We start from the raw sequence: 27,466 nt of genomic DNA, 5'->3' as shown, positions 1-27,466 counted from the left end.
TCACGAGTACTTTCAATCTCACTGGGAGACAAAAAGTGTCCCAGAATTTCCATACATTTTTTTACTTTCCTCTTTTGTTACCCCATACAACATATATGGAAAATGGTAACAAAATAAGAAAAAATCGTATGGGACAATTTTTTTTACTACTAGGATTGAAAAGGCTAGTAATTCTGAGTAGAAATAGCATAGTTTTGTTCAAAAATATCACACTTCATAAAAGTGGCAAAAAAAAAAAAAAAAGAAATGCTCAGACAGTCAAGAGAATAAAAAATGGCGGCAAATTTGAAAACTGTATGGGCGCGGGTTTTACGTCCCATGGAAAATTTGAATTTCGCTTGTTTTTTTACTCTCACGATTTGCTTGATCGTCCATAATTTATTGTATTTTTCGCATAATTTAAAACATACAGTTTGAAAAATAACCATACAACGAACAATTGACATTTAGATATAAAAAAGTTAAGCCTTAAGGCGTGGCATTTTAAGTGAGGAGTGTCTTTTCAAAAAGACTTATTTCTATAAGTCAACAAGGTTTATTTCTCTAGGAAGACATAGATAAAAATAACCTCTGTTGACTTATAGAAATAAGTCCTTTTGAAAAGACACTCCTCAAGTGTAGGTAGGTATGTACCTACCAAGAAATACACGTTCGTTACAAACCATACAAGTGCAATCACATAGATTACATACTCTGATTATCTATCATGAAGTTACGTTTTTGGAATTTGCTTACAGGTTAAAAAATGTCGTTTTTTTATAGAAATGTCGATCATTTGTCGTACCTGCACTTTATTACTTAAGAAGAAAAATATTTTTTTCAATGATCTTTGCCTTCCTTAAAAATAGGCCCCCTCCAGAAGTAACTGGTGCATGATTTTATACTTTTGACAAGTAGGAAAATAAAGCCCAATAGGTTAGATTAGAAGGCGGGATCGCCCAAGATTTTCTTGAAATAAGGTACCTATTTTATGGTTTCATATAAAACAAAAACAGATTTTATTATATTTTGCCTCAAATACGCATTATTTTGAAAAATACTACATAACAACTTTTATTTCTTACATAATTTGCCGTCGGGTAGCATTTTTAAAAATATTTTATCCAAAAAACACCGAATGTTCCCCGTTTCGATCCACTGTGCGACGTATCGCGCCGTGCAATAGCATTAAGACGGAAAGAAAGCTTGGCAAAAAAGAGTAGAAATGGAACTATTTTTTTTTATCATGGCAACACTTACTGTTTTCATACAAAAGAGACGTCAAAGTGATTCAATAGTTGCCATATGCAAGACGTTTTACATAGACAGACGCACCTATTATTTTCTACTCTTTTTTGCCAGACTGTATATAGACGGCCAAGCAAATCGTGAGAGCAAAAGTCAAATTTTCTATGGGACGATAATGTATGAGCACATTATTAAAATTTGCCGCCATTTTTTACTCTCATGCTTTGCTTAACCATCTATAGTTACATTATCTAGGTTGGACTTGTGATTACTGATGTATTTATTGGGTAAAAAAAAACTGGTACTGGCAACATTCTCAAGTTGTCATCCAACAAACCAAGCTAACGGCCGAATGTGATCTGCTCGTTTACTGTTTTTCTGTGGTTTTTCTTTTCGCTCGCTTTTTTGCGTCGTTGTCATTGCTGTGAAAGTGTTTTGGTGGTAAAATTAACTCGGTGATCGCGATCGCAAGTATAACTACTAAAATAATGGAAGAAGACACAGAAAACAAATTGGTATCCTGGGATGTGCCGTCAGTAGTCGTCGAGAACTTCAAAAGTAAGTTGTGTATTATCTAGAATATCGCTGGCAGATCAAAAGGTATGGCAGATAAAATAGTTTATCTTACCTTTAAAGCGTAAAGTAAGCATTTTTGTCTTACCAAGATACATGTTAAATGTTAGGTTAAACAAAATTACCTAAGTACATCATTTACATTTTTACTCATTTGCTAGATGTATTTGTATGTTACTAAACTATTAAGAACTTAAGTATTATCTTATCAAAACGAGACAATGGGCATTTTGGCACGTGGATGTAAATAAAACAAGTTATATTAATACTCGAAGTCCCATTTTGTTCAAATAATGTGTGAAAATCGTGAAATTTTAAATCAAAATAACGAAAGCTTCTTAATCATTTATTTTGCAACTGCCATACATCTCCGGGGTCGATCAAGATGTTCATTTGTCTTCTGAAGTTTTTAAATTTCAAATATATTTTGTCACCATGTCGCAGTGGAAGACTTTGATTCAGTCTGTCTCCGATCGCAAGACTTAATGATATTGTGGTTTTGTGCTATTTTTAGTTATTACAAATATTTATTCGTTTTTGATCCACGTATTTCGTTCATTTCCCATTTCAATATACATAGGAGAGTTCCGCGATAGCTATCAAATATGCTTCAATATAAGATAATAAATAGCTCATATTCATCATTGATATCCAATTATTTAAGTTATTTTTTTTACAGAAAATCATATAAGCAAGGAACAGTTCAAATATTTGGTTTTAAATGATACTTGAAAGAGCTTTGCAAACACATTGGGCAACGAATTAAACTAAAAAGTAAACTACAAGATTACTTAGACTCAGTTACTGATACTGAAACTGCATATTTCTTCAATGAAGATTTAATGGTTATTAAAGCGAAAACAAACTGTATAGAAATGATGCAAGTTGATCAAGATCAGTCAGTTATTCTGACAGACAATACTTTGGATTTGGATTCCTACTTAAGTATACCAAGTAGGCTTTCACTGCCAGAATTTGAATTGAAGAGTATCCGCCAATGTACTCCACAAGTAAATAGTGTTCTAAATTATTATCAAAAATACAAACAATTCAACTCGCAAAAAAGAAGCATCATTGTTGATGTTTTGGTGAAATATCACTACACATTTATTGTTAACAAGTAAGTACTTAGCTAATGGATTATAGGAGACCAGACAGCAGTAGTTTCAGACTTGGTACAGTCACCTGCAATAATATCTTACACAACGAAGGCCTCAAAAATATCTTACACACTCTTACAATGTCTCATAAGAAGGTATTATATCATACATAAGGTATTAGTGGCAGATATTTTTGCAGCCTTTATTGCGTAAGATATTATTACAGGTTACAGGTGACTGTACTTGCATGTCAATCCAGATGGATTGACGACTAGTGCGAGTTAGATATTCTTTCACAAGGGAGCAAAATTATGCATTTACGTCAAGGGTAGTTGTGATGGTTTTCTGTCTGGTTTCTATAATAAAATTAGTATTAATACTTAAATATGAATGAAGATTATTCAAAATATTTTTTTCCTCAGAAACATCAAACCAGAAGAATTCAATTTGCTAGCTGCAAAAATTGTTTCACTTTTCCCAACTGAAAGTATATATACCTACTATATGAAAGCTGTGCCAACATGCAAATCTGCTTCAAGAAAATATGTGCTCGCTAAAGGCAAATTAGTGGACAAGGTTCGAAATCTCCTGTACATATCAGGAGCAAAGTGCAGGGGCATTAAACCCACTTGCTCTAATAGGGATTCGGATACAGATGTAGAGTCTGTGGAAAATAATCAAGGTAAAATCCATACTTATATTCGTACCTACTAATAATATAAATGCAAAAGTCTGTCTGTCTGTCTGTTGTCTTTTTTCCTTTTGATTTTCACAAAGTATAGCGAAGTTTCGATACATTTTTTATTTGTTTTATTTCAGGGACTGCTTCAAATGACGACGCTATTTGGCTGAAATATAACAATGAGCTATGGGACCAAGTTTGTGAAAGGTGGAATAACACCTTTGAATTAAGACACAAACAAAAATTTGAAACTGTATATGATTTTCTTGAAACCTGGGCCATTTGAAAAGACAGCAAAGCAGATACTCTGGTAAGACATTCCTCAAAATAACTAGCCACCTCAATTCTATTTATATATATATAGAATTTATATTACAGATAAATCCTATACATATATAAATAGAATTGATTTTAGCATAAGATTTTTATTACTGGCCATGTTATACTAAAATGAATTCTGTGACCTATGAACAAAGCTTAGTTCACAGAATTCATTACACCAAAAATGATTTTGGTGTAAGGTGGCCAGTTACTACACTAAATACATTAAAAATAAACGCCATATTTCCTTTAGAATACTTCTCTTAATCAAAGCGTCTTATATTTATTTTAGTAGGTATACTTGCGATCGCAATCACCAATTTATTTTTCACAGCAATGACAACGACGCAAAAAAACGAACGAAAAGAAAAAGAGCACACAAGCAGATCACATTCAGCCATTAGCATTTGGTTTGTTGGATGACAACTTGAAAATGTTCAAATTCAAATGGGATTCAAGTTCAACCCAGGACCTTGTGCTTCATAGGCAGAGTCACTACCCACGAAGAAAGATACAGAGGCCGTTAAAATGTAATTAATTACAATGCATTCATAATTGATCATTTTATGAAAATATGTGTGAGTCTAATGTCTCATATCATTTTTTTTTATTTCAGACAAAATAATTCCGGTGCAGATTTACCTGCTATATTTTTTAATACCACCCAAAGGCCGAAAATCTAGGAAAGTCAAGTTCTCAACCATTGAATCAATCCAGGGCTTATTAGTTCAGATAGATGTAAGTATTATATGCATCCAATCCAAATTTAAGGGTTTTATTCTATTTATTTTATTATTAATATACATTTATATTATTAACTATAGAAGTTGTGTAACTGTTCAGTTAATGTTTTACTATTTTACTCTTCGAGTCAAGTGAGTTCAATATATTTCCTTTTGGTAAATATGTTCCCAGAACATAATAAAGTAGTATTCCATTTAATTTTTCCCACTCATTTTTTATGAAAATCATTACTAGTGAGTGTGCATGGGACAACGTCCCACTTTGTCGCTTGCTATAAAGCCGCTTTGTCAGTTTATTCATATGAAGATACAAGTAAATCTTGCCTTAATGGTAACCGACAAAGTGGGACGTTTTACTAAACACACTCTACGTGTGTAAACTGTAAGGCATGCAAAGTTGCCATAGAGCCACCATAATGAAGTCATATTTTACTTACCATGTTTTGGTATTTGTTACTTCTTTATTTAATTACAATAATTAAGGGAAAAATTGAAAACTTTTCACCACACCAACTGGTAAAGGCATACTTTGCTATTCAAAAACAGATAGCAAAATTGCATTTTATCCACTAGAGTGCCAAATAATTTCATACAAATTTTAACTTGATATCTTTAATTTTAGCTTCCTGGTGGAAATTACCTAAATATATATCGTCACTACTTTTAAAAAAACTTGTATCTTCGTCTGTCAATGAAAAGAAAATTGTAGTAAGTATGTAATGTATGGAATGCATATAGACTTACTGCGTTTTAACTTTGAGGAACAGCGTGAGATACGAGATTTTTTAAAGTAGTGACGATATGACTATTTTGAATCATAATTATTGAATAAATTGATAGTTTTGATTTAGTTTGATGTTTTATAGTCAGTGTTTTCTTCGTGTTGGTGTGGTGAAAATTTTTGTGTTTCACTCGGCGGCAAAGTTTGTTTAACCTTCGTCCCTTGAAACCCTCGCAACTTTTCGAACCACTCGCTACGCTCGCGAGTGGTTCAATATTGGAATCTTTCGGTTGCTCAGGTTTCAATATTGGCACGTGCGGTTAAACAACAACTTTGCCCCCTTGTAAAACAACTAACTATTGTGTGCCTTAAAATTCCATTTTCTATATGACTAAGTCTCTGTCACTACAGCCATACATATTTTAATGAAGAAAAAGGAACTTCTATTTTTGTAGTGGAGCCTCTGCTGAGCAGTGGGATATTCCTGGGAACTATGGCATTACTTTTAAATTATGTTTTTAATGCAGGACGCCGGAGATATCGACAGCGTAATCGCAGCCCAGAAAGCTAAGGCTGCAGCCCGGAAGGATACCGTGCAACCCTTCGTGCTCATACAAAGACCGCTACAAAACTTCGCCCAGATATACATCGTTATTCATGATATCAAATACCACGTGCATTCAGCTGCAAAGGCGTTCGACTCATTGTTTACGATTTACCACGTTTTCCACGCCAAGTATCCCCAAGTGTGTGAGCACCTCCACGTAATTATTCAAAAAAAGTGTATCAAATCCATACGGCGTATGATACAGTACCACCGTATATAGTTGACGTTTTAAACTTAGATGTGTAAAATTTGGTCTTTGTATTTTTATTAATAGTATAGGATCCGTACTAAGCTCGATCTTCACCAACGTGTTAACCAGATGAAAATAAGTTTCTAAACATGTCTCCTCAATAAAAATGAATGGTCAAGATTATTTTTTAAAAATCTTTGAATTTTTTTTTAAATAATATGTAAGTAAGACATGTTCAGAAACTTATTTTACTTAATAAAATATTATTTTCACCTGGTTAACACGTCGGTGAAGATCGAGCTTAGTACGGATCTTAGACTATAAGGTTCTTGAAATGTAAAAATATACTAAGCTGCAGAAATTTTATCTATGACATTTGGTCTTATGTACCTACTTAAGTATTTGCACCATCTACAATTGACGTGATTTGTTCTAAGTTTGACTTGTAGAGAATCTTGGTACTAAAAGTACGTCAAAAGTACATTTTACATTTGGAACTTATTCATAAAATAAAAACTACCATTATTTTTATGTGTAAGTGAGTATCTTCAATTACAAATAGAGTAAGAGATTATGTTTTCTTTAAATCATTTACTATTAGCAAACATTGTAGACGTACTCCAACAATTACGTAATTCCAAGTCAGAATATTCCTTTTTATCTACTAGGTGATTCAATTATTTTGCAGCGTCCTCTCTTAGTGACGGGTTGTATAATTGATTTTATTAAAAACATATTTAATAATATCATTATATTGATCTACATATCAATTGGTGTTCAACATATTGCAATTAGTGAAAATAAAATAAAAATAATTCAAGATTGTAAACGTTTAAAATAAAATAATGAACCATGACATGTAGCTCATACATATGTATTATGCTTATAAGTCAAAATGTTTTACGTTCTAAATTCAATTTTAATACTGTATAGTGATACTGATAGGTTCTGAATTTGTAATTACTTTCTTTAACTGGTGCATAAAATAAATGAGAAACTTACATTTCACTTTCATTCCATTATTTCCGAATAGGTATAAATGTGTTTCGAAACTAATTTGGCTTGTATAAATTAGACTGGAATACTGTCAAAACACATTCATACTTAAAACGCACTAGTCTTTTTGTAAAAAGTTAAAGCTTGAGTTGATTAGCACTTCTGTGGGTTAAGATAATTCTTCTTGTAACATGTTCATTCTAGTTGTAAAATAGAACGTATTCTAATTACATACTTACATTAAGCTTTTCTTTTAAGTTTGTATTTCTGGTTCTTGTTATAAAGGGACACGCACTCCATCAAAATTTAAAGCTCTTCTTTAAAAGTGAAAATTTGTGTATTTATCCTAGTTACAAAATATACCATTTTATTATTGTTTTATTAAGGTAGGTAATTTAATCAAGTCATAACTGTCGCAAAGTCTATAGTGATGAAATGACCATATTATAAAGGTAGGCAAACAAAACTAAAGATGTTAAATAGGTAAAAAAATACATCATAAGTATTTCATTTGAGACATTAAAATGATAAGAATAAAACAAAAATAAAATGGTAAATTTTGTGAACGCGCCAAATACACAAACGTCGTTATGAAAAGTGTTGTAGCTCATGTTGTGCCGTTCTCGAGAATGTTCTCCGTTTTGTATAGGAAACGTTCTCGCTCAAAGCCCATAGTAAATGGAGAACATTCTCGAGAACGGCACACCTTATAGTCGTGATGAAGAAGAGATTTACCTAATTTGAATGGAATACGTTCCATTTTACGACAAGAATGACACTTTTTATAAAAAGAATTAAACACTCTTAAAAGAAGAGCTTTACTTCATTTGATTAGAATACGTTCCATTTTACGACAAGAATGACACTTTTTATAAGAAGAATTAAACACTCTTAAAAGAAGAGCTTCACTTCATTTGATTGGAATACGTTCCATTTTACGACAAGAATGACACTTTTTATAAGAAGAATTAAACACTCTTAAAAGAAGAGCTTTACTTCATTTGATTGGAATACGTTCCATTTTACGACAAGAATGACACTTTTTATAAGAAGAATTAAACACTCTTAAAAGAAGAGCTTTACTTCATTTGATTCGAATACGTTCCATTTTACAACAAGAAAGGAACTATTTTGCAAGAACAATTAATTCTTTTGAGTAAATTATCTCGGTTACTTAGAACAAGATATTTTCGTTCTTGGGTCAAACAATTTAGCTTTTAAAAAAGAGCCTTACATCATTTGACCGGAATATGGGCCATTTGACAACAAGAACAAAACGCTCTTGAGTAAATTAATCAGCTATTTAGATCAAGATATTTTCATTCTTGGGTCAAACCATTTAGATTAAAAAATAAGAACTTAACATATTTGGGCAGAATATGGGCCGTTTGACAATAAGAACAAAACGCTCTTGAGTAAATTAATCAGCTATTTAGATCAAGATATTTTCGTTCTTGGGTCAAACAATTTAGCTTTTAAAAAAAGAGCCTTACATCATTTGAAGAGAATGATGTACGGCTCTTTTTTTAAAAGCTAAATTGTTTGACCCAAGAACGAAAATATCTTGTTTTAAATATTTTCGTTCTTGGGTCAAACAATTTAGCTTTTGAAAAAAGAGCCTTACATCATTTGAAGAGAATATGTGCTATTTTACAATAAGAACTAACGCTTTTGAGCCAATTTTTAATACTATTATAAACAAAATACATTCAATCTTCGTTAAAGAGCCTTTCAATGTTAAATTAAGAAAAGGAATAATTATGTCAAAATGCTTTCTCTCTTGAAACAACAGTTATTAGCTTTTAGTGGAAGAGATATTTAAAATGTTGATACAAAAAAGTAGTTCTTGGTCTAAGAACTATAATGCGAAACATTTTATATCTCAATCTAAGTAATTCTCCATTTTCCTTATATCGAAATCCCAAAAGATCTTGACTCAAATAATATTACTTGCTTCAAGTAATTTTTTTTTTCTGTGTAGCGTCCTTTACTTTCAAGGAAACAAAGCGGATAACTTTTGTATGATGAATTGATGATCTTTATCTTTCCGCAAACCATTCATGCCTTTAATAAATCTACTTAATCCGTCTAACTAGGTAAAACACACAAAACAAAACCTTTATCAAACTTAGCACAGACTTGACTTATAACTTTAAATCTTATAGTCTAGGAGACTAGGCTAAAAACGCATAAACTCATACGTTCTTTGTGTTAGTCAGTGCTTAAGTTCGAAACAGTAAGGTTGAAATTTTAATGGACGTGATAAAGGTATGAATCATGACGCCTTTCTGGGAAGCACACGTGTGAGTGTTGACAGAAAACTTGGCTTATCTAATTGAGCAAGAGATAGGCTCAGGCGGTTGTGCCTAAGTTAATCTATGTTTATTGTTTCTACTAAAAAGGCAATTCGTTAGATGCCTGCTTCAGAAATCAGAACCAATTATACCGATTTTGTCTAAACTTAATAAGTAATAATATTAATCATTGTTTTCTGAACAAAAATAAATAAATAATAAATAAATATTGGGGACACCTTACACAGATCAACTTAGCCCCAAACTAAGCAAAGCTTGTACTATGGGTGCTAAGCGACAATATACATACTTAAATAGATAAATACATACTTATATACATAGAAAACATCCATGACCCAGGAACAAATATCTGTGCTCATCACACAAATAAATGCCCTTACCGGGATTCGAACCCAGGACCGCGGCTTAGGGCAGGGTCACTACCGACTGAGCCAGACCGGTCGTCAAAAGATGCCACATTGTCGCTTAAAAAGCATAGGTAAGGACATTGTAGTTCCATTTTGTAAGCGACAAGTATGTTGTACATAAAAAGTCTTATAAAATCGTTTCAGTCATCTCAAAGTAAGTTGACAGCTACTTTGATAGCACCGCTTGTGCAAGAGTTTGTCAAAATTTCATAGAAATTTGACGTTTAATCACTTGCAGCAGTGGAGCTGGGAAAATCGCTGTCAACTTTGGTTGGTGTCTAGAGACTCACATCAATAGTGTTCAACTTGTTCATGAACTGGGACTAGGAACTAGATACTTCAATTGTTATTAATTATTAATGAACATAACTGTGCGTTCCTCCGAACACTTCCTAACTGACGCAGCTGCGGTATTTCCGGGCCCACACGACGTTCAAACCTTCAAGATATGAGCGTCGTCGTTTTAAAGGCCAGCAACGCACTTCCAACTCCTCTGGTCTTGAGGTCATGGGTGAGGGTGACTGCGTACTAAGTGATTTGGCTATTCGTTTGTCTCATACATCATAAAAATACGATTCGTTTGTTATGTTAAGGATTATAAATGATATTTAACTTGAACGACATCAGCATTTTTTATCTGGTGGAATTGTGAACTAATGGTTCCCGCTTTTTCAAGCACATCATGTAAAATATAATCTAGAGTATTTTTCCATTTAATAGCTCTTACAGTCATAAAAAAACATCTAACCGATTAATATTGGATCAACATTTATAAATGCTCACATAAATGTTTCGTAACTGTACCGTTTGTATATCTGTCTGTCTGTTAATACGATCCAGATGGCTTTAAGGTCGCCTCTACAACCATCCATTCATCAGAATAATGTGACTATCCATCTGAGAAGTGCCCTTATGCTCCATCTGTGAATGATCTTTTCATTAGAATTTCTATTGTTTGCCCGTGTAGTGACGGGCTAAGAATTTCACCACCCCTTTCTTTCCTTGGATGCCGTAGAAGTCGACTGTAGGATTTGGGTTCAGGTGTGGTGTGTGGTACTTCTGGTATGGGCGATGAGCTAGCAACCTGTCACTGCAATATCACAATTTTGGTTTCTTTTAACCCATTAATTGCTACTAGTAAGGCACTGAGACCTCATCAGTTTCATATGTGTTCCATTAGTTTAGACATAAAAAAATCGTATTGCAATTGAAGTATAAAGAAGGACCCTTTTGTGATGGAAGTCAGACGCCTATGGAGGGACCTAGTCTTCAACGGAATGACATGATGTCACGATCCTCAGCATTGAAGGAACAACTAAAGAAGAAGAAGAACTTTATGGTTCTGTCCGTCTGAAATTTAAACAGAAATTTTGATAAATAGTTTCCTCTTCCCCATGACCCTTTAGGCATAGAACGCCACTTATCTGAACATCGACGTGTAGGTACAATTACATATTACGTAGCGCAGTAAAAAACAACGCGCGGCAAAACATGAAGGGAAAAATATTCCATTTTATGCACGCATCTATACAACTTGCAACGCAGTCTTCATCTGTTTCCGCTATAGATACTGTCAATTCTCGTACTCGCAACCAATATATTAATACACTAGCTTTTGCCCGCAGCTTTGCTCGCGTTAAATTCGAAAATTGCGGAATGCTTCATACAACCTTCCACCCCCCCCATTTTAGGGAAGTGTGGGATTAGAAAGAGACAAAAAGTAGCCTATGTCACTCTCCATCCTTTCAACTATCTCTACTTAAAAAAAAAATCACGTCAATTCGTCGCTCCGTTTTGCCGTGAAAGACGGACAAACAAAGAGACACACACACACTTTCCTATGTATAATATTTGTATGTATGTATGGATATTACTTTTTGGTCGCAACGCAAAACTTTTATGTTCAGGAGCAAAACCATATTATAGTGATATCAGTAAAGTTTGAGTTGTTAATTTAGTTGTGCGAAGTATTTTAACCCCGGTACCACACCTCGGACACTGGCGATCAAATATATTGAAAGAGGCGCATTCCTAGCACACAGTCTTAGCTCGTGTAGGTGAACGCGTACTATGCTTGTATGAGTGAGATATGACAGGTCGACTGTTCGTGTTTTTGAGAGGCGGTAACTATGAGGTAACCGAGAGGGGGTAGGCGGCACTTTCAGCGGGGAGCGGGAGTGGCCATACTGTACGATAGTACTCTTTATTATACTGTGCCGATACACTGCTTTCAAAGCCTCTGACATTTGATGGATTTTAACCATTCACGTGTATCGTTCCTTTTTAGATTCCTTTGTGATTAAGTGAGCATAAAAATCGGACAGGAAATTGATCGGGGTATGTAGATATTTGAAATAATTTTGTCAGCACTTTGAAGACTTGAAACGAATGAGGGAAGATAATTCTAAGACAGTATCTTGGACTATAAAAACAGTTATATGAAAGATTCGCATGTCTATTTAATGGATTTAATTCTGTAATTACAATTTAATCGTTAGGTTAGTTAAGGTAATACGTGTGTTAGAATGTTATTAATGAATTAACAATCTGTTACGAGGCTACTTGCCTTTGTTACATTCGTTACGTATTGTCATGATGCAGATGCACCGTTTCATTCTAGTAGGATTGTTATGTTATAATAACATTTAGAACCACATTTTGTAGATTTTTCTCACGCGGTGTTTAACTTGGACAAAGGCCTCGAAAAGGAAAAGCTTTAAATTAAACACAGTTTAATAATAAATAGAAGTATGTTTTTAATCGCCTTTTTACCACACAAATCATACTGAATACGGAATAATTCAAATCTGATAACAAAATTACAATGCATAACCGTTCGCTAGTTTCCAGAAAGGAAAGCGACATCTCTCGGGAAATTGAGAAAACTATTAAGTAGGTAAGCGTTTTATACACGCGGAAATATTATTTTATCATAGAAACATTTCCATTTTTCATACAAAAGTGACTCAATAGTTGCCACATGCAAAACACTTTACATAGACAGTGGCGCCCCTATTATTTTCTACCCTTTCTTACCAAGTTGTAAAGTAGTATTTGTTTACGAGTTTTACGACCTTTGCGATGTTTCATTTAGCTGGCGCAATACAATAAAGTGTTCGCATGTGTATCAGTAAATCGCTAGTTCTGCATTATGCAATACGCAATGTGAATAAATCCGGTTGACTATTCCACGCACAGATGTCATATATACCATAGATCAAGCAAACGTATCTACTTAGCGTGTCAAATGAACTCAGTGAAATCCACTGAGTTGTCCGTCTTTACTCGCAGCTTGCAGCTTTCGGGCGTCTATTTTTGTAAGTTGAAGTCAACCAAAACATAAAAAATGCCTCGTTACGTGATATTCAATTGCAACAACACAAAAATTATGAACAATCAAGAGCCTGAGACATATTTAAAATTACAGGCAAGAATCAACTTCAGTACAAAATTTGACACGCTCGGCCCCTATACAAATATATGAATTTGTTTCTTCTATCTAAATTAAGTTCTGTGATTCCACGACACAGCACTGACGTGTAGTTTTATGGGAACCAAAGACATAATGTAACTCCGTATAGACGGATAAAGTCTAAGAAAAAAACGTACCTCAAAGCCCTCATTTTGTCAGCATGTAAGACCTGAGCCTCTGTCAAACTATAATGGAAAGCTACATCATACTTTTAATTATGCATATGTGGACCTTACGTACTTACAATAAGTGCGTTTTCACGTTATCTGATTTGATATCGGTTGTAGGACCGAGATCCCATACATTACAGGCGCCATCTTGGATGTTTTCCGTTGAAATCCTTCCGACACTACTTCGGAGTCTTCCGAGTAGTCTCAAAAAAGCTGGGTGTGCTCAATAGATTGAGACAGTATTTCACACCGGCCCACCACCTTCAGCTCTATAAAGTGCGTTTCTCCAGAAACTTCCTGCCTCACACAGCTAAACTGTGGAATGAATTGTCACCAGCGGTATTTCCGGACCGATACGACCTTCAAACCATCAAGAAAAGAGCGTAAATCCATCTTAAAGGCCGGCAACGGCACACCTCTGGTGTGATCGGCAGTAATCGCTTACCATCCGGCGACCTCTCTGCTCGTTTGCCTCCTATCCCATAAAAAAAGAACATCCGATATCGGATCGGATAATGTGAAAACGGACTAAGTCGCACTAACGGCCTGTTAATGGATGATGGTATTTAAGAGATTCGCCGATTAATCGCCATTCGCCCCCTAACCGGTGATTAGCCGAGATCGCCCCGCAATCCCGCATACTTTAGCATGCACGTTGCTTGCAAATTGTAGTTTTCACTTTGAACATAATTTTATAATTTCTCCATAGCACAGAATATGCTTGGTTTAGTACGTTTAGAATTGGAACTAGCCCAGCTAGATACACAACCCAGGACAGATCCTCTTGGTGCCTTAGAACGAGGAAAGACGACCTCAAAAACCACAAAATTTTGAAAAACCCCCGACCGCGACATAGTGGACCGATTTTCATGAAACATGGCTTAACACACACCCGAACACTCCCGACTAATTCAGCTTTGGGGTTGAAAATGCTTAGTATATTCAGAATTCTTGTTATGCGACAGCGGAAGGGTTGTGAATAGAGATGGGCCGAATATGGCGAATATGGACTTTGCCGAATACGAATATTCAGCCGAACATTTGGTTCAGATCTTGCCGAACCGAACATTCGGCCGAATATTCGGTGCGCTATATTTTTAAAGCTGATGTAGAGTTTGAAACTTTTTAAACGAATGGTAATGAATACATAATGTTACTAGTGTTACTATTACTACGGCGCCTACTGTTCTTATCAATAGATGGATACTTACTTAAAATTTTGTTTTTTCTTGACCTATATTTTTTGTTATAAAATACAAAATGTTACTGATATTTTTAAGCTTATATTTAGCTCTATTTTTGTAGTTCCTTGGAATTCTGAAATAGGATGGCATTATCCGATGAATTACGAGACAACTTACGTTATTTAACACTTTGTTTATTCGGTAAATATTCGGCAATGTAACCAAACTATTCGACCGAATACGAACATTGACTAAGTTGCTGAATATTCCGAATATTCGGCCCATCGCTAGTTGTGAACAATTTGAACATCATGATATTCAATATATGTGCATTTAAGTTAAAGAATTTCACTTGTAGCAAGCTCTCTTTACAAACATCAATTTACGTCTTTAACTTCAATTTACATGGCGCCATTTCCAAGCAAAACTAAACATTAAACATCATTTTTTCTCCTCCATTTCTACACATACTTTTTCCCTTTTATAACAAAAGCTACAAACAAGCCTCTGCAAAGTTAGCTCCAAAATGCGGGCTTCGCACAGGTCCGCTAACTATCCTACAAGTAGTACAAATACTACCTACGCCTTTGTTTGTTTACTGAAACCACTGAACAAAATACAAAAATACAAAATCATTTATTCAGCAAATAGGCCACGGGGGCACTTTTACATGTCAACATTACAGAGTATTCATTAAAGTTAAACAAATGAAATTAATAGAAATATTAACTAAAAATATTAATCATAAGCAAAGTAGCTATACACTGATATAGAATTAGAGATGTATAAAGTCTCTAAATGTCATATTATTACTAACTATAATCAATACATAAAGAAAGTGCAAACAGATACAAAGATAAAATAAATCTATAATACTTCAATAGTTGTAAAAGACTAAATATTACAAGTAAAAATATTATACTTAATCAAATAATCCATGGAGATGTATAGCGTCTCCAAGAGTCAGATTTTATAAAATTAAAATATTTAAAAGTAAAAACCTTTGTCAAATAATACAAAAAAAAAATACAGAAAATGAACAGCTAAATTACACATTTCAAGAGATGTACAAGTCTCTAGTTGTCAATCATTAAAGAACAAATCAAGTTTACAAATAAGGGCCAATCAAGGTTACAAATTAAGTTTAAAAATATAATCAAAATCTCAGAGATGTATAAGGTCTCTAAGTGTCCAAAAAACTAACATTAACTTAATCAAACGACAACAAGGTCATTAAAGTAAGGAATCTATTTTAAAATAAAATATAATCAAAATCTCAGAGATGTATAAAGTCTCTAAGTGTCCAAAAGCTAAAATTAACTAAATTAAACGACAACGTGATGGTCTCTAGTGTCATCCTTAAGACATTACTTACTTAAGTTTAATTCTTACAAGAACCGAATGTAGTGTCTCGCAATCCGCTCAAAAGTAAAGTTAAATAATCTAACAAAACATGTGGCCCAGGTAAGCTTGAACAGACCAGTCTCCACAAACAGCACCCGTTCACGAGTATGACGCGTATCTCAGCCATCGCCTCCCTCAACCTCCATTCGGGAAGGTGGCGACCCGATCAACACGCCACCGTAAGCAAAGACTTTTAAGCGAGCATGACATGTTCAAGCTAACAGCAAATTGACAAAAGAAAAATCGACACAGTGAAACACGACATTAAGCTTGTAGGTGACATTAAAGAGGGCAACAATGCCTAGTATAGCTATACATAACTAATTACATGCTCAACGTGACTTAGAGATGTAAAGGTCTCTAAGGGTCAGTGTACTATCATACTTTAAATAAATTTTATATAACTACGCTATATAATGAAAACAAAAATCTTAGAGGTGTATAAGGTCTCTAAGCGTCCTACTAACATAACTAATGATACAATACAATCACATGAGAAAAATTACGCTGTGTCATTTTTACTGGATACTAGTACGGTTGTATTACAAACTTCTATTCCTGAACTGAAACTATTCACATTTGCTGAGAGAGTCAGAAGTGTCAGAACTAACCACTGTAAGATGACCTATAGAGATAATTTAAGCCAGCCAGCCAAAACGCCAGAGCGTGGTGGTAGTGTTTTCACCAAAGACATATGTAACTCCGTATAGACAGCTACATTCCATATAGGAAAAGGTACGGTGGCCTATTAGGAAACACACCTTTGGGGGACGCTCGGCTAGATGGCGCTAATATTAATATTAACACATATCAAGCTAAGAATATGGGCAAAATTTTCAAACCTGCTTCTGTCGAAAGATGGCAGTCTACACTGTGATTACATAATTGACAGTAACTCTCTATAATACTTGATCCTCTTTGGTTTTCACATTATCCAATCCGATATCAGATGTCAGAGGCAAATGTCAAAGATGGCGCCTTTAATATACTTACCTATAAGTTATAGTGTTATGGGTGTCTACGGCACCATGCCTAAGGAGGTTACTTAGTTCTTAATATCTTTTTTCTACTCCCGAACTGTAATTCGTCATTTACAGGGTCGTGCACAGATCTTTAAAACCCTACATAAAAGTCTATTCCCCAAAGCCAGCTCCCGCCGGCTTTCCGCGCATGCGCGCAGTATCGAAAAAACTGAAAACGCATTGTTTGGCTCTGTAACCATGGTAACGCATTGTTATAACGATACTGCGCGCGTGAGCGGGAAGGCTTTGGGCAGCTGAGCTGACAGTTCAAACCTTTGCGTCAAAATACAGAAAACAGTGTGAATTTCACGAATGCTATTCAAGAAAACTATTAAAAACTAAGTGCATGGTCGTAGAAAAAGTATTGTATGCAACGGTGTTTAACTGAGTCAAAAAATACTCGTGGCGTCTTAATAACAATTTTCGGCTTCGCCTCAAATTGTTACCCATCACGCCACTCGTCTTTTTTGACCTCCTTTAAACGCCTGTTGCATAAAATACTATAGTTTATTTAGTATTTATTTTTAGGTCTGATTAAGGTTTAGTTTATGATTACTTGATTAGTCTTATTGCTTTTATTTTAAGTGTTATTTTTGGTCAGAAATATATGACACTTTTATGACAATCTACATTATAAATGTTGTATGTACTTGAAACATGAAACATACATCTCGACTAGCAAATGGAATAACACTGGTGTCGAAACAGAACTTACAATTACAAATGAAGCCTCAGAAGCAGAAGCCCTTTACATTATGCAATTGATTGTTGGAGAACCATGCTGCTAATCGAATAATGTATGTATGTATGTATGTATGTATAAACTCTTTATTGTAGGTACAAGACACAAAATATAAATGTGACAAAACATGGTTCGTACAAAAGCAAACTTATCCATTTAAGGGATTTCTCCCAGCTAACCTTTGAGTAGGTGAAATAATGTAGACACTAAAAAAAACATACTGGTTCCTTTTGTACCTTTTTGGTACGGAACCCTTAAAAGGTTATTAAATGAAGATTTTTTTTATTACATAATATTATAATAAAAATACTGCAAAGTATGCAATAGTAGTTGAAGATCGATGATGTATCGCTACCAAAAACTAGTACGCTAGTCAAATACATAATTTATCATTATAACTGACTAGCTGTTGCCCGCGGCTTCGCTCGAGTTAAATTTGAAAATTGCGGAATGCTCCATACAAACTTCCGCCTTCCATTTTAGGCAAGTGGGGGTAAGAAAGAGACAAAAAATATTCTATGTCACTCTCCATCACTTCAACTATCTTCACTTAAAAAATCACGTCAATTCGTCACTCCATTTAGCCGTGAAAGACGGACAAACAAACAGACACACACACACACACTTTCCCATGTTATATCCTGTGTTATAGAATTATATATTGAAGTATGTGTTAGTGTTTAAGTTAGTTAAATAATATCTTTACCCTTTCCCATTTACCTCTATAATATTAGTATGGATGAATAAATTTACTTACCATTAATTTAATTTATTTTTGTATCATTTCTAAACTTATTGTCCGTTTGTCCACAGGTAAGACATGGCAACACTGGTGATGATGATACTATAATATGGGAGTTCAAATTTTATTGTCCAAAAACGGAGCGACGATTTCGCAGGCAGAAGCCCGACAAGAACAATGGTGTTTGATAACAACTCTCAAAGGTTTGTATAAATGTAAATGGCGCCAACATAAATCAAATCATCTTCAAAACATTATGCATAGCGAGTGGTTCGAAAAGTGGAATCGTGAGCGTTGCGAATACCAAGGCAAACTTTGCCACCGAGTGAAACACAAAACAACATCAAGACGAGGAAAATAGAAGTGTGGTGAAATAGTATTTTATACAATCGTGATATAATACAAAGCTTTTCAGTCGAGTACCATGTTGCCACGAAGCTTGCTGAGTGGCCTAATAGTACGGTACGAGAGTGAAAAGCTTAATTATATCACTATTGTATACAATACTTTTTCTATGAGTCATCATTTTCATCATCAATGGACGAAAAATATCATCATTCAAGTTAAAATTAATGTTAATAGCGTCGTTCACCGTTGTATCACTATCAACATCGAATCACCTAGCAACCAATTGTTTATAATAACCGTCTCTGATTGGTCGATAACGCGATAGATTGAAAAAAAAAATGTGTTTCAGATGCAGAAAAATTTGCCAGGTATCGCAAATTAGTATAGAAATTGTATGAAGTTCTATTTTTGAAATTATTACAGTTAACTAAAGTTAACTATAATGAGATATTATAGTTGAGTCGGAACTGCCATAGAGTATCAAACACTGAAAAGTTAGCACTTATAGTTTAGTCTGTGGTGTCCTAATTGACAGATTGAAGTCGACGAGTAGAAAAAATTACTTTAACTCCGACCCGACCACCCGACCCGACTATAGTTACATTTAAAATGTGTTCATCTAACGTTCATTCATTAGATTAGAGTTGGGCTTGACTTTTGAGCGTTGCTCTTGTCTTGTGCAATGTTTAACATTCACTGAGCTTAGCATTTAGCAACTAGCTGCCATTATACAGCCTATGTACCTCTACAAGTAAGTAGGTACCTATAGTGTCTCATCGAAACCAGGGAATGATAGTCCCGCGAAGAGATGGGCCGAATACGGACTTTGCTGGGACGAATATTCGGCCGAACATTAGGTTCAGCTGTTACCGAACCGAACATTCGGCCGAATATTCGGTTCCGCCATATTTTAAATCCTGATGGCTTAGAGTTAAAAACTTTTCAATGATTGGTAATGGGTATTAAGGCTCTTAATGTTCCTTATAATTTAATGAATAAGAAAATTTTGGTTTTTGTTTCCTAAGCTACGTTATTTTTACTTTTTACATAATTATTGTAGGTACTTATAATTTAACGCATTTTTAAATCGCTTTGGTGCCATAGAATGCTGAAATAGGATGTCATTGGTCATTGACCGATGAAAAACGAAGCAACCTACACTATTTATTAGGGTGGAGCGAAAAAACACTTTTCTGGAATTAGCAAACCTAATAGTTATCAATCAATGCCCCTTAGTCTATGAAGCCTTTGTGCAAATTTTCAGCTTTTTAAATCAACATATTCTGCCTCCGCATTAGGGTTGAAATTTTGAAAATCTCATAGAAACCTAAAAATTCAACTTTCAGATTAAAAAAAAATTTCGGCAGTATTATGTTTAGTATATGTTATTGATACATATCATTATGAGAAACTACAAAAAGTTGCGAAAATAGCGTCAAGAATCGCCAAAGTTTGTCTAGTTTCAGTACATTCGCCAAAATAGCCGCTAAAATACTGAAAATCGGCGATTTTTAACGCTATTTTCGCAATTTTTGGTAGTTTCTTGTAATAATATGTATCAATAATGTATACTTAACATAATACTGCCGAAAAACATTTTTTATCTAAAAGTTGAATTTTCAGGTTTGTATGAGATTTTCAAAATTTCAAACCTAATGCGGAGGCAGAAGATGTTGATTTAAAAAGCTGAAAATTTTCACAAAGGCTTCATAGACTAAGGGGCATTGATTGATAACTATTAATAGGTTTGCTAATTCCAGAAAAGTGTTTTTTCGCTCCACCCTACTATTTATTTATATTGTTTATTCGGTAAATATTCGGCAATGTAACCGAACTATTCGGCCGAATATGAATATAGAAAAACTTGCCGAATATGCCGAATACCGAATATTCGGCCCATCTCTAGTCCCGCGCATCACGTACCTATTTAAGATATTCGCTAACCCCTTGAAATTTCAGAAATTATCAAATTATCATCATGGTTTTACAGCTGTGAGCTTGATTCAGTTTCGTTACCTCAAAATACTTCATCTGCTGGAAATCTGACACCATACAAATCGACATGACGCTGGCTCATCAACAGAGAGCCATAAAAAAAGATAATGTCTAGGTGGATGAGTAGTGCTTCCCTCATTTTGCGAGTTCTCTATCTCTTATCTCTTGGTTAAACAGGTACGAAGGACAACGGAAAGGTTTTGATGGTGATGAAAAGTTTCCGATGGTTACTGATCCTTGCACAAGAAACGAGTGACATATCATAAAACAATAATAACCTGCATATTGCATTTATAGAAACATTAAAATGGTTAAATAAAAAATTAAAATTCCTCGGCAAATTTTTCATATTGGATCTTGGTTACACTATAGTTACAGTATCGCTGAGGATTCTCAGGAGAATTTATTTGTTGAACAGTCCAGATAAGTAACTGCAAACACACCAACCTTTTTTTTTCGTCTCGCAAAGGAACAAGCATGAACAAATAGCTACCCTCGCCCGGGGGTATAATTACAATGTACGAAGTATAAACTAGCGGCTTGATCGTTGGAAAAGATTATCTTGTATGCCGGGATCGTATTCTGTACGCTAAGAATAGATGCTGTATGGAAAATTATTGTTACGAGAAGTTATAAGTGGTTCATGTGGGTTTTAAAAGGATGTTATTTACAAAGTAATAAGCGAGGATCAGAAGCCTATGGAGGAACCTGGTCTTCAACAGGACATGATGTGACATCGACATGTCACACAGACCATGCAACCCCTTCTCTTCAGGTTCTCTGTGACATGTCACATGACATGACTCAGCATCAAGGGAACAACTAAAGAAGATGCTTCTTGCCACCAAAATTGCGCAAATATTGTGATGAAAAGTTGAAAACCAAAGACAAGATGGATGGACTTGTGATATGAAACGTAATCAAGTGGATGATGAGATGACGGGCGATAGAGAGGTATGGAAGAGAAGGAAATGAATATACATAACAAACTTATGGTGTAATTTTTATCATGAAATAAAGAAATCTAAATCTAAATGCTGCGCCGACCCCAAATACTTAAATGGGATAAGGCCAGGCGAATGATGATTGTGATGACATTGCGGCAACCAAATCATTAATTACATTTTCAGCAACGAATCCACGCCGTAACTTAATACCAAGGCAACTAAAACTGAACATTAGGATTTAGTGTTAACTGTCCACTTGCCGCAAGGTTCCTCAAACTGTGTCAGTCTTTCGCTGCATTGCCGTGGGCGGACCGGCCTGTGGGTTTATGGTAGAGGTTGATGTTAGTAAAGATATTAGCCCAACTTTCAATAGAACCAGCGAACGGAGGACCCGAGACCCCAGACAATTTTGGATATATCTATTGGGAGTTCGTAGACTGCGTTTTCACATTATCCGATCCGATATCGGAAGTCGGAGGGATTTCAAAGTAAATAATATGGGATGTCGGTCCGATATCCGATACCGGATCGGATAATGTGAAAACGCACAACTTAGGGTTTCCCCAACCTATCGACGCGGAATCTGTTCAATTTAGCCGACCAAAAATCGCTCGTTAATATGAAGACTTACGCGTCGTCATCGCTGAACGCATCCATACGCATGATCATACTAACGAGCGATTTTTGGTCGGCTAGAGCCGATTCCGGGTTGATAGGTTTGAGGAAACCCATAGACTAAGTTGAATTCTAACGAGCAGAATAGTTAGCCGTAAAGACACGGTAAACTTTAGTCCGTGCGCACAAATTATTTATTTATTTTATTTAAATTCCAGACATTTTTTTTCTCGTCGCGAATGAAAATAAAAATTTCGAGTTGTCTCGAGAAACTTCGAATCCCAAAAATTGGCTGTTCTGAGGGCTCGACTTTTCGTTCTGTAAGTTGAATACAACTTATGCCCACGCGAAGTTTTTCATCCCACTATTACAATCTTTCTATACAATAAACTGCATTGGTGCCTCGTCTCATGTTAGAACTTTTTTTTTTTTAGTTTGAATAGATAGACGTTTGACCACGATTACACCTGATCACCTGTTTTTGAAGCTCACATGTCATCAGAAAGTAAGTACGGAAAGAGAAGAGTTTTATAACCTATAGGACATTCCACAAATCTTCTCTTTTCAAACAGACTATCAGTTTTTACCGACCACTGCTGAGTATAGGCTGCTAGTAGTCGCCACATGTCCCGGTCCTGTCCTGGGCTAAATCTCGTACAAAAGTGACCTGAATCTTACAAAATTTACGAATATCATCCACCCAACAAACCTACGGACGCCAGGGTCTTCCTTCATTCGCAAGCAGGAAGAGAAGAAGCATATATAATAGGTACCTAATTTATCAAAAGTTATTTAGTTCACAGTTTAAAAAAAACGGACTGCTATAAAAAAAATTATTCATATCTGAAACAATTCTTGTCAGTAGAAAAAAGTCAACTTTGCCCAAACATTTTTGTAGTCGCCCATTTTATTGACAAAATCGCTGTGTCAGAGCACATAACAAATGTAAAACTCACTCGACTCAGTGGACCAAATAATTGCGCTTAAAAATAATAAAACAGGAACACAGCAATTCATATCCAATGCCGGCAATAAGAAAAAAAAAACACCTCCGTGCGATGTCACTCACTATTTCCCAGTTTCTGAACGCATCTTTCCCTAGAACACCATCTTATTTTGACAGCTGTTGAACTGCTACTTGACTCTTATTTATAGATAGTTAAGGGTGGTTTTCGCTTAGTTCTATGTTGTTGGATTACAAAATGTGTTTAGCAGAGAAAATGGCCGACATGTCTTTTAGCAGAGTGCAAATTAGAGGCCCGAAGTAATAAATTGCGGAATCCAAGAAGATTAATCGTAAAAATGACGTGGTTATGGTCGAGCAATTTGTTCGTTTCGATTTTTACAGTAATAAAATAATTGCGTGGTCCATCATAGATAAAACGAGCTTTTTATACTTTAGTTTGGTAGTAAAAACTTAACGAGATATTTTCTGTTCAATGCTGAATTGTTTCTTTTATTGCGGTTTTATACCTACAATACAACTTAATGTATTTTTTACTACTTTCTTTCAATGTCTGTTTATAAAGTTATTTCCTCTTGAGTTATTTCTTTCTAAACCCAATCTCGTATATCTCGATTTTCTGAAGAGTCCGTTGGCTATTTTATAAATAGAAAAGGCTAAAATGTTCATATCTTTAGGTAGAGGTAGAACTGCGTTTCCACGTGGTTTCCGTTTCCATCACAGCTAAAAAACAATGTAAAAAAAAAAACAATGTAAATTACAAAGTCTATTTATGTAATGTCAAAATCAACAAACAAACAAAAAACATAACATATATCTCTTGCCACACATTCTACCTCATCTCTTGAAGAATGGCAGACTTCGTTATTTAAATTCAGGACAACTTTGGAGAGTATTATGAAATGACACCATATTGAGAGAAAAGAAAATAGCCATTACACCCAACAATGTACCATAGACTCGTCAGGTCGTCACACGCTCTCAAAACATCCGTATAACTCATACTGCATATCAATGATACGCCTACCATTCACGCTTATACCAAAAGTACCAAAACATAATGGCGACCAAAAGCTGTAACTAAACACAACACAATAAAAATCACCACTAACGAGCTACAAGCATAAAAGCAATATCGATTGCGATAACTTCGAACCCATAATCAACAATGACACCATATTAGACCATCAATCCACCTTAATTTCCATTGTTATGACTTTCTCCGTCCATATTTGAAAATGGAACTTTCGTTTCGAAATTCCAAATTCAAGTTCAATGACAGATGACGCAACGAAAGTGACAGCTTATTTTTTTTAAACCGTTTATGGATAACTTTCATCACCTGTCGGGCGATTTTATTTTTCTTTTTAATTACTTTCACTTGATTTTTATGGCATTGCAATTATGTTGAGTTTAAATACGTAATAAAAATAAAAGTATGAGAAAGCATTTTGTGTAACACCTGTTTGTTTACGAGAAACAAGTTTACTATTTTTGGCGGTTCTTGTCTTGTGTATGCTTTTTGTTAAATCGTTGGTGCAATGCATACTTGCCTAGCCTGAAGCCCAGACACCTATAAAGCTTTTGTGGCTGGTTACAGGTTAGAAAATATTAGCACTTCAAGGCTGGTTTGTATCTGGACTTCTAAATCAAATACATCAGGCCTTTTCAACCCGATGGTTAGTTAAACTATTATTTGATACCTATTGATTTCCAGCAACTTATTATTTTCTTAGGATTTTTTTTTATTTCGTATCATTTTTACGAGCTTTTTTATCTATCGCAGATAATCATTAAAAAAACATAAATATAATGATTAATATGTCTGTAATACATATATTAAATGAACACTTACTTTATATAGAGCATATATCAAGATACATTTGTTCAATATTATTTAACTAACTTAAATACTAACACAGACTTCAATATATAATTCTATAACACATCATCTAATGAAAAAACTCATCTGTCTGTAATTGAAAAAACTCAGTACACTCAACTTTTACTTAACATTCTTTAAATACTTGAACTACCATTGTCCATTATTTTTAAGTGCCCTAAACGACCTCATAAAAATAATAAACTTTCACTCTTTAATGTCTATGTCACTAAAATAAAGTAATCAAATAATACCAGGGGTTCAAATGAAAATTGCTGTGGCGTTCTGGCGTTCGTGAGAATAAGTGTTTTGACTTAAATCAGCCAGCTTCAAAAGTCAGTGAGAGGTCTTTATTTTAAAAATACACACACAAAATCGTACCTGTTTTCCCTAAAGGGGTAGGCAGAGCACATGAAACTACTCGAGTTTCAATATCACTCTTAGCAATTAAGGGGTTGAAAGAAATCGGTATTTTTATTGCTTTGACAGCTTGACGCCTACATCAAGATTGAACCCATATCCCACAATCAACTTCTACGAAAACTGCCGGAAGAAAAGGGGTGGTGAAATTCTTAACCTGTCACAACACGGTCATAAGTATATAGAATAAAGCCTAGCCAGAAATATATTGACTACGAGCCATGTTGCGGAATTTCATTACAACTTTTTTCTTCATACTCTCCTGAAGTGTCCCCGCATACATCAGAAGAACAGCGCCCTCTAGATAATAGTCATATATTTCTGGACACGCTTTAAATAGTTTAAAACCTTCAACGAGCTTCTAAATCGGGTACCGAAATTTCTAAATTGTCACTTGACTTTCACCACAGATAATCAATGTCACAAATATCTAAATAATCGCGTGGGCCTATTGAAGAGTAATTTATAACCCGCTATAGAATTATGACGTTTGGGTGCATTTGCGGACCGTTACTGTCAGCATGATATACCATTGTAAATAAATGGCCGCTTTCACTGGTGTTACGTAAAAAATCCTATACTTAGGAGGAACATTTAAAAAAAGGTATTGTGTCACGTTTTCAGAAAATTATCTACATTTTATAGAGAGTAAAGTCATTTATTTCATGAACAAAATAATTTAAAAAGAAACTAAGATTTAACTTTTGGTGGTCAAATTCCTGGGCGTAAAGATCAGTTTCGATACTTTCGATACTTTCGGCCTATTTAAAGCTGAAAAATCGTTCTCGTGAAATGAAAAAAAAAATCGTACAGCATGCTTATCATTTATTCATTTCATTAGCTATACAGAAAAGGGCTTAAGAAAACATCAACAGAATCAGTTACTTTACCTGTCATAAGTACCTATATTTTATTGACACAAAATATGCGCGAAAAATAATACAATAAACTAATTTTGAATTTAAATTTTCCGTTTCAGATGCCCATATCATATCGTATTCATATGTTATCTTATGAAGCAAAAAAACCGGCCAAGAGCGTGTCGGTGCCACGCTCAGTGTAGGGTTCCGTAGTTTTCCGTAATTTACTCAAAAACTACTGAACCTATCAAGTTCAAAACAATTTTCCTAGAAAGTCTTTATAAAGTTCTACTTTTGTGATTTTTTTCATATTTTTTAAATATATGGTTCAAAAGTTAGAGGGGGGGGACGCACTTTTTTTTCTTTAGGAGCGATTATTTCCGAAAATATTAATGTTATCAAAAAACAATCTTAGTAAACCCTTATTCATTTTTAAATACCTATCCAACAATATATCACACGTTGGGGTTGGAATGAAAAAAAAAATCAGCCCCCTCCTTACATGTAGGGGGGGTACCCTAATAAAACATTTTTGTCCATTTTTTATTTTTGCACTTTGTTGGCGTGATTGATATACATATTGGTACCAAATTTCAGCTTTCTAGTGCTTACGGTTACTGAGATTATCCGCGGACGGACGGACAGACAGACATGGCGAAACTATAAGGGTTCCTAGTTGACTACGGAACCCTAAAAACTATCATTCGGTGTACCCATTTGTTAAAATTAAATACATAAACATATATAGCATAAATCATATGAGTTTAATTTGCGAATTTTGATTAAATACATCATTTACTTTTTCTGTGTCAAAGGA

The 27,466-nt window shown here is 34.7% G+C and overlaps 2 protein-coding genes across 3 annotated transcripts in view; both read left to right on the top strand.

The window, feature by feature from the left end:
• Positions 1 to 27,466, top strand: part of LOC125237242 — a 236,611-nt gene that overhangs the window by 54,667 nt on the left and 154,478 nt on the right. The gene's annotated exons all lie outside the window — the stretch shown is intronic.
• On the top strand, positions 650 to 7,167 carry LOC125237244. 2 transcript variants are annotated; one of them, XR_007178311.1, is made up of 7 exons: positions 650 to 1,785; positions 2,480 to 2,920; positions 3,323 to 3,582; positions 3,720 to 3,892; positions 4,238 to 4,433; positions 4,520 to 4,641; positions 5,895 to 7,167. XR_007178311.1 is itself a non-coding variant. In XM_048144259.1 (5 exons), exons 3-5 carry the CDS (start codon positions 4,337 to 4,339, stop codon positions 6,192 to 6,194), a joined length of 519 nt encoding a protein of 172 aa, XP_048000216.1. In that variant the 5' UTR covers positions 3,323 to 3,582; positions 3,720 to 3,892; positions 4,238 to 4,336; the 3' UTR covers positions 6,195 to 7,167. The 2 variants fall into 2 exon arrangements, 1 of the variants encoding a protein (XP_048000216.1); XM_048144259.1 differs by lacking the exons at positions 650 to 1,785; positions 2,480 to 2,920.

The sequence above is a fragment of the Leguminivora glycinivorella genome, chromosome 20 (assembly GCF_023078275.1).
Source record: "Leguminivora glycinivorella isolate SPB_JAAS2020 chromosome 20, LegGlyc_1.1, whole genome shotgun sequence".
Classification (NCBI taxonomy): domain Eukaryota; kingdom Metazoa; phylum Arthropoda; class Insecta; order Lepidoptera; family Tortricidae; genus Leguminivora; species Leguminivora glycinivorella.
The sequence above is the reverse complement of the archived record's forward strand: the minus strand, read 5'-3'. Positions and strand labels throughout refer to the sequence as shown.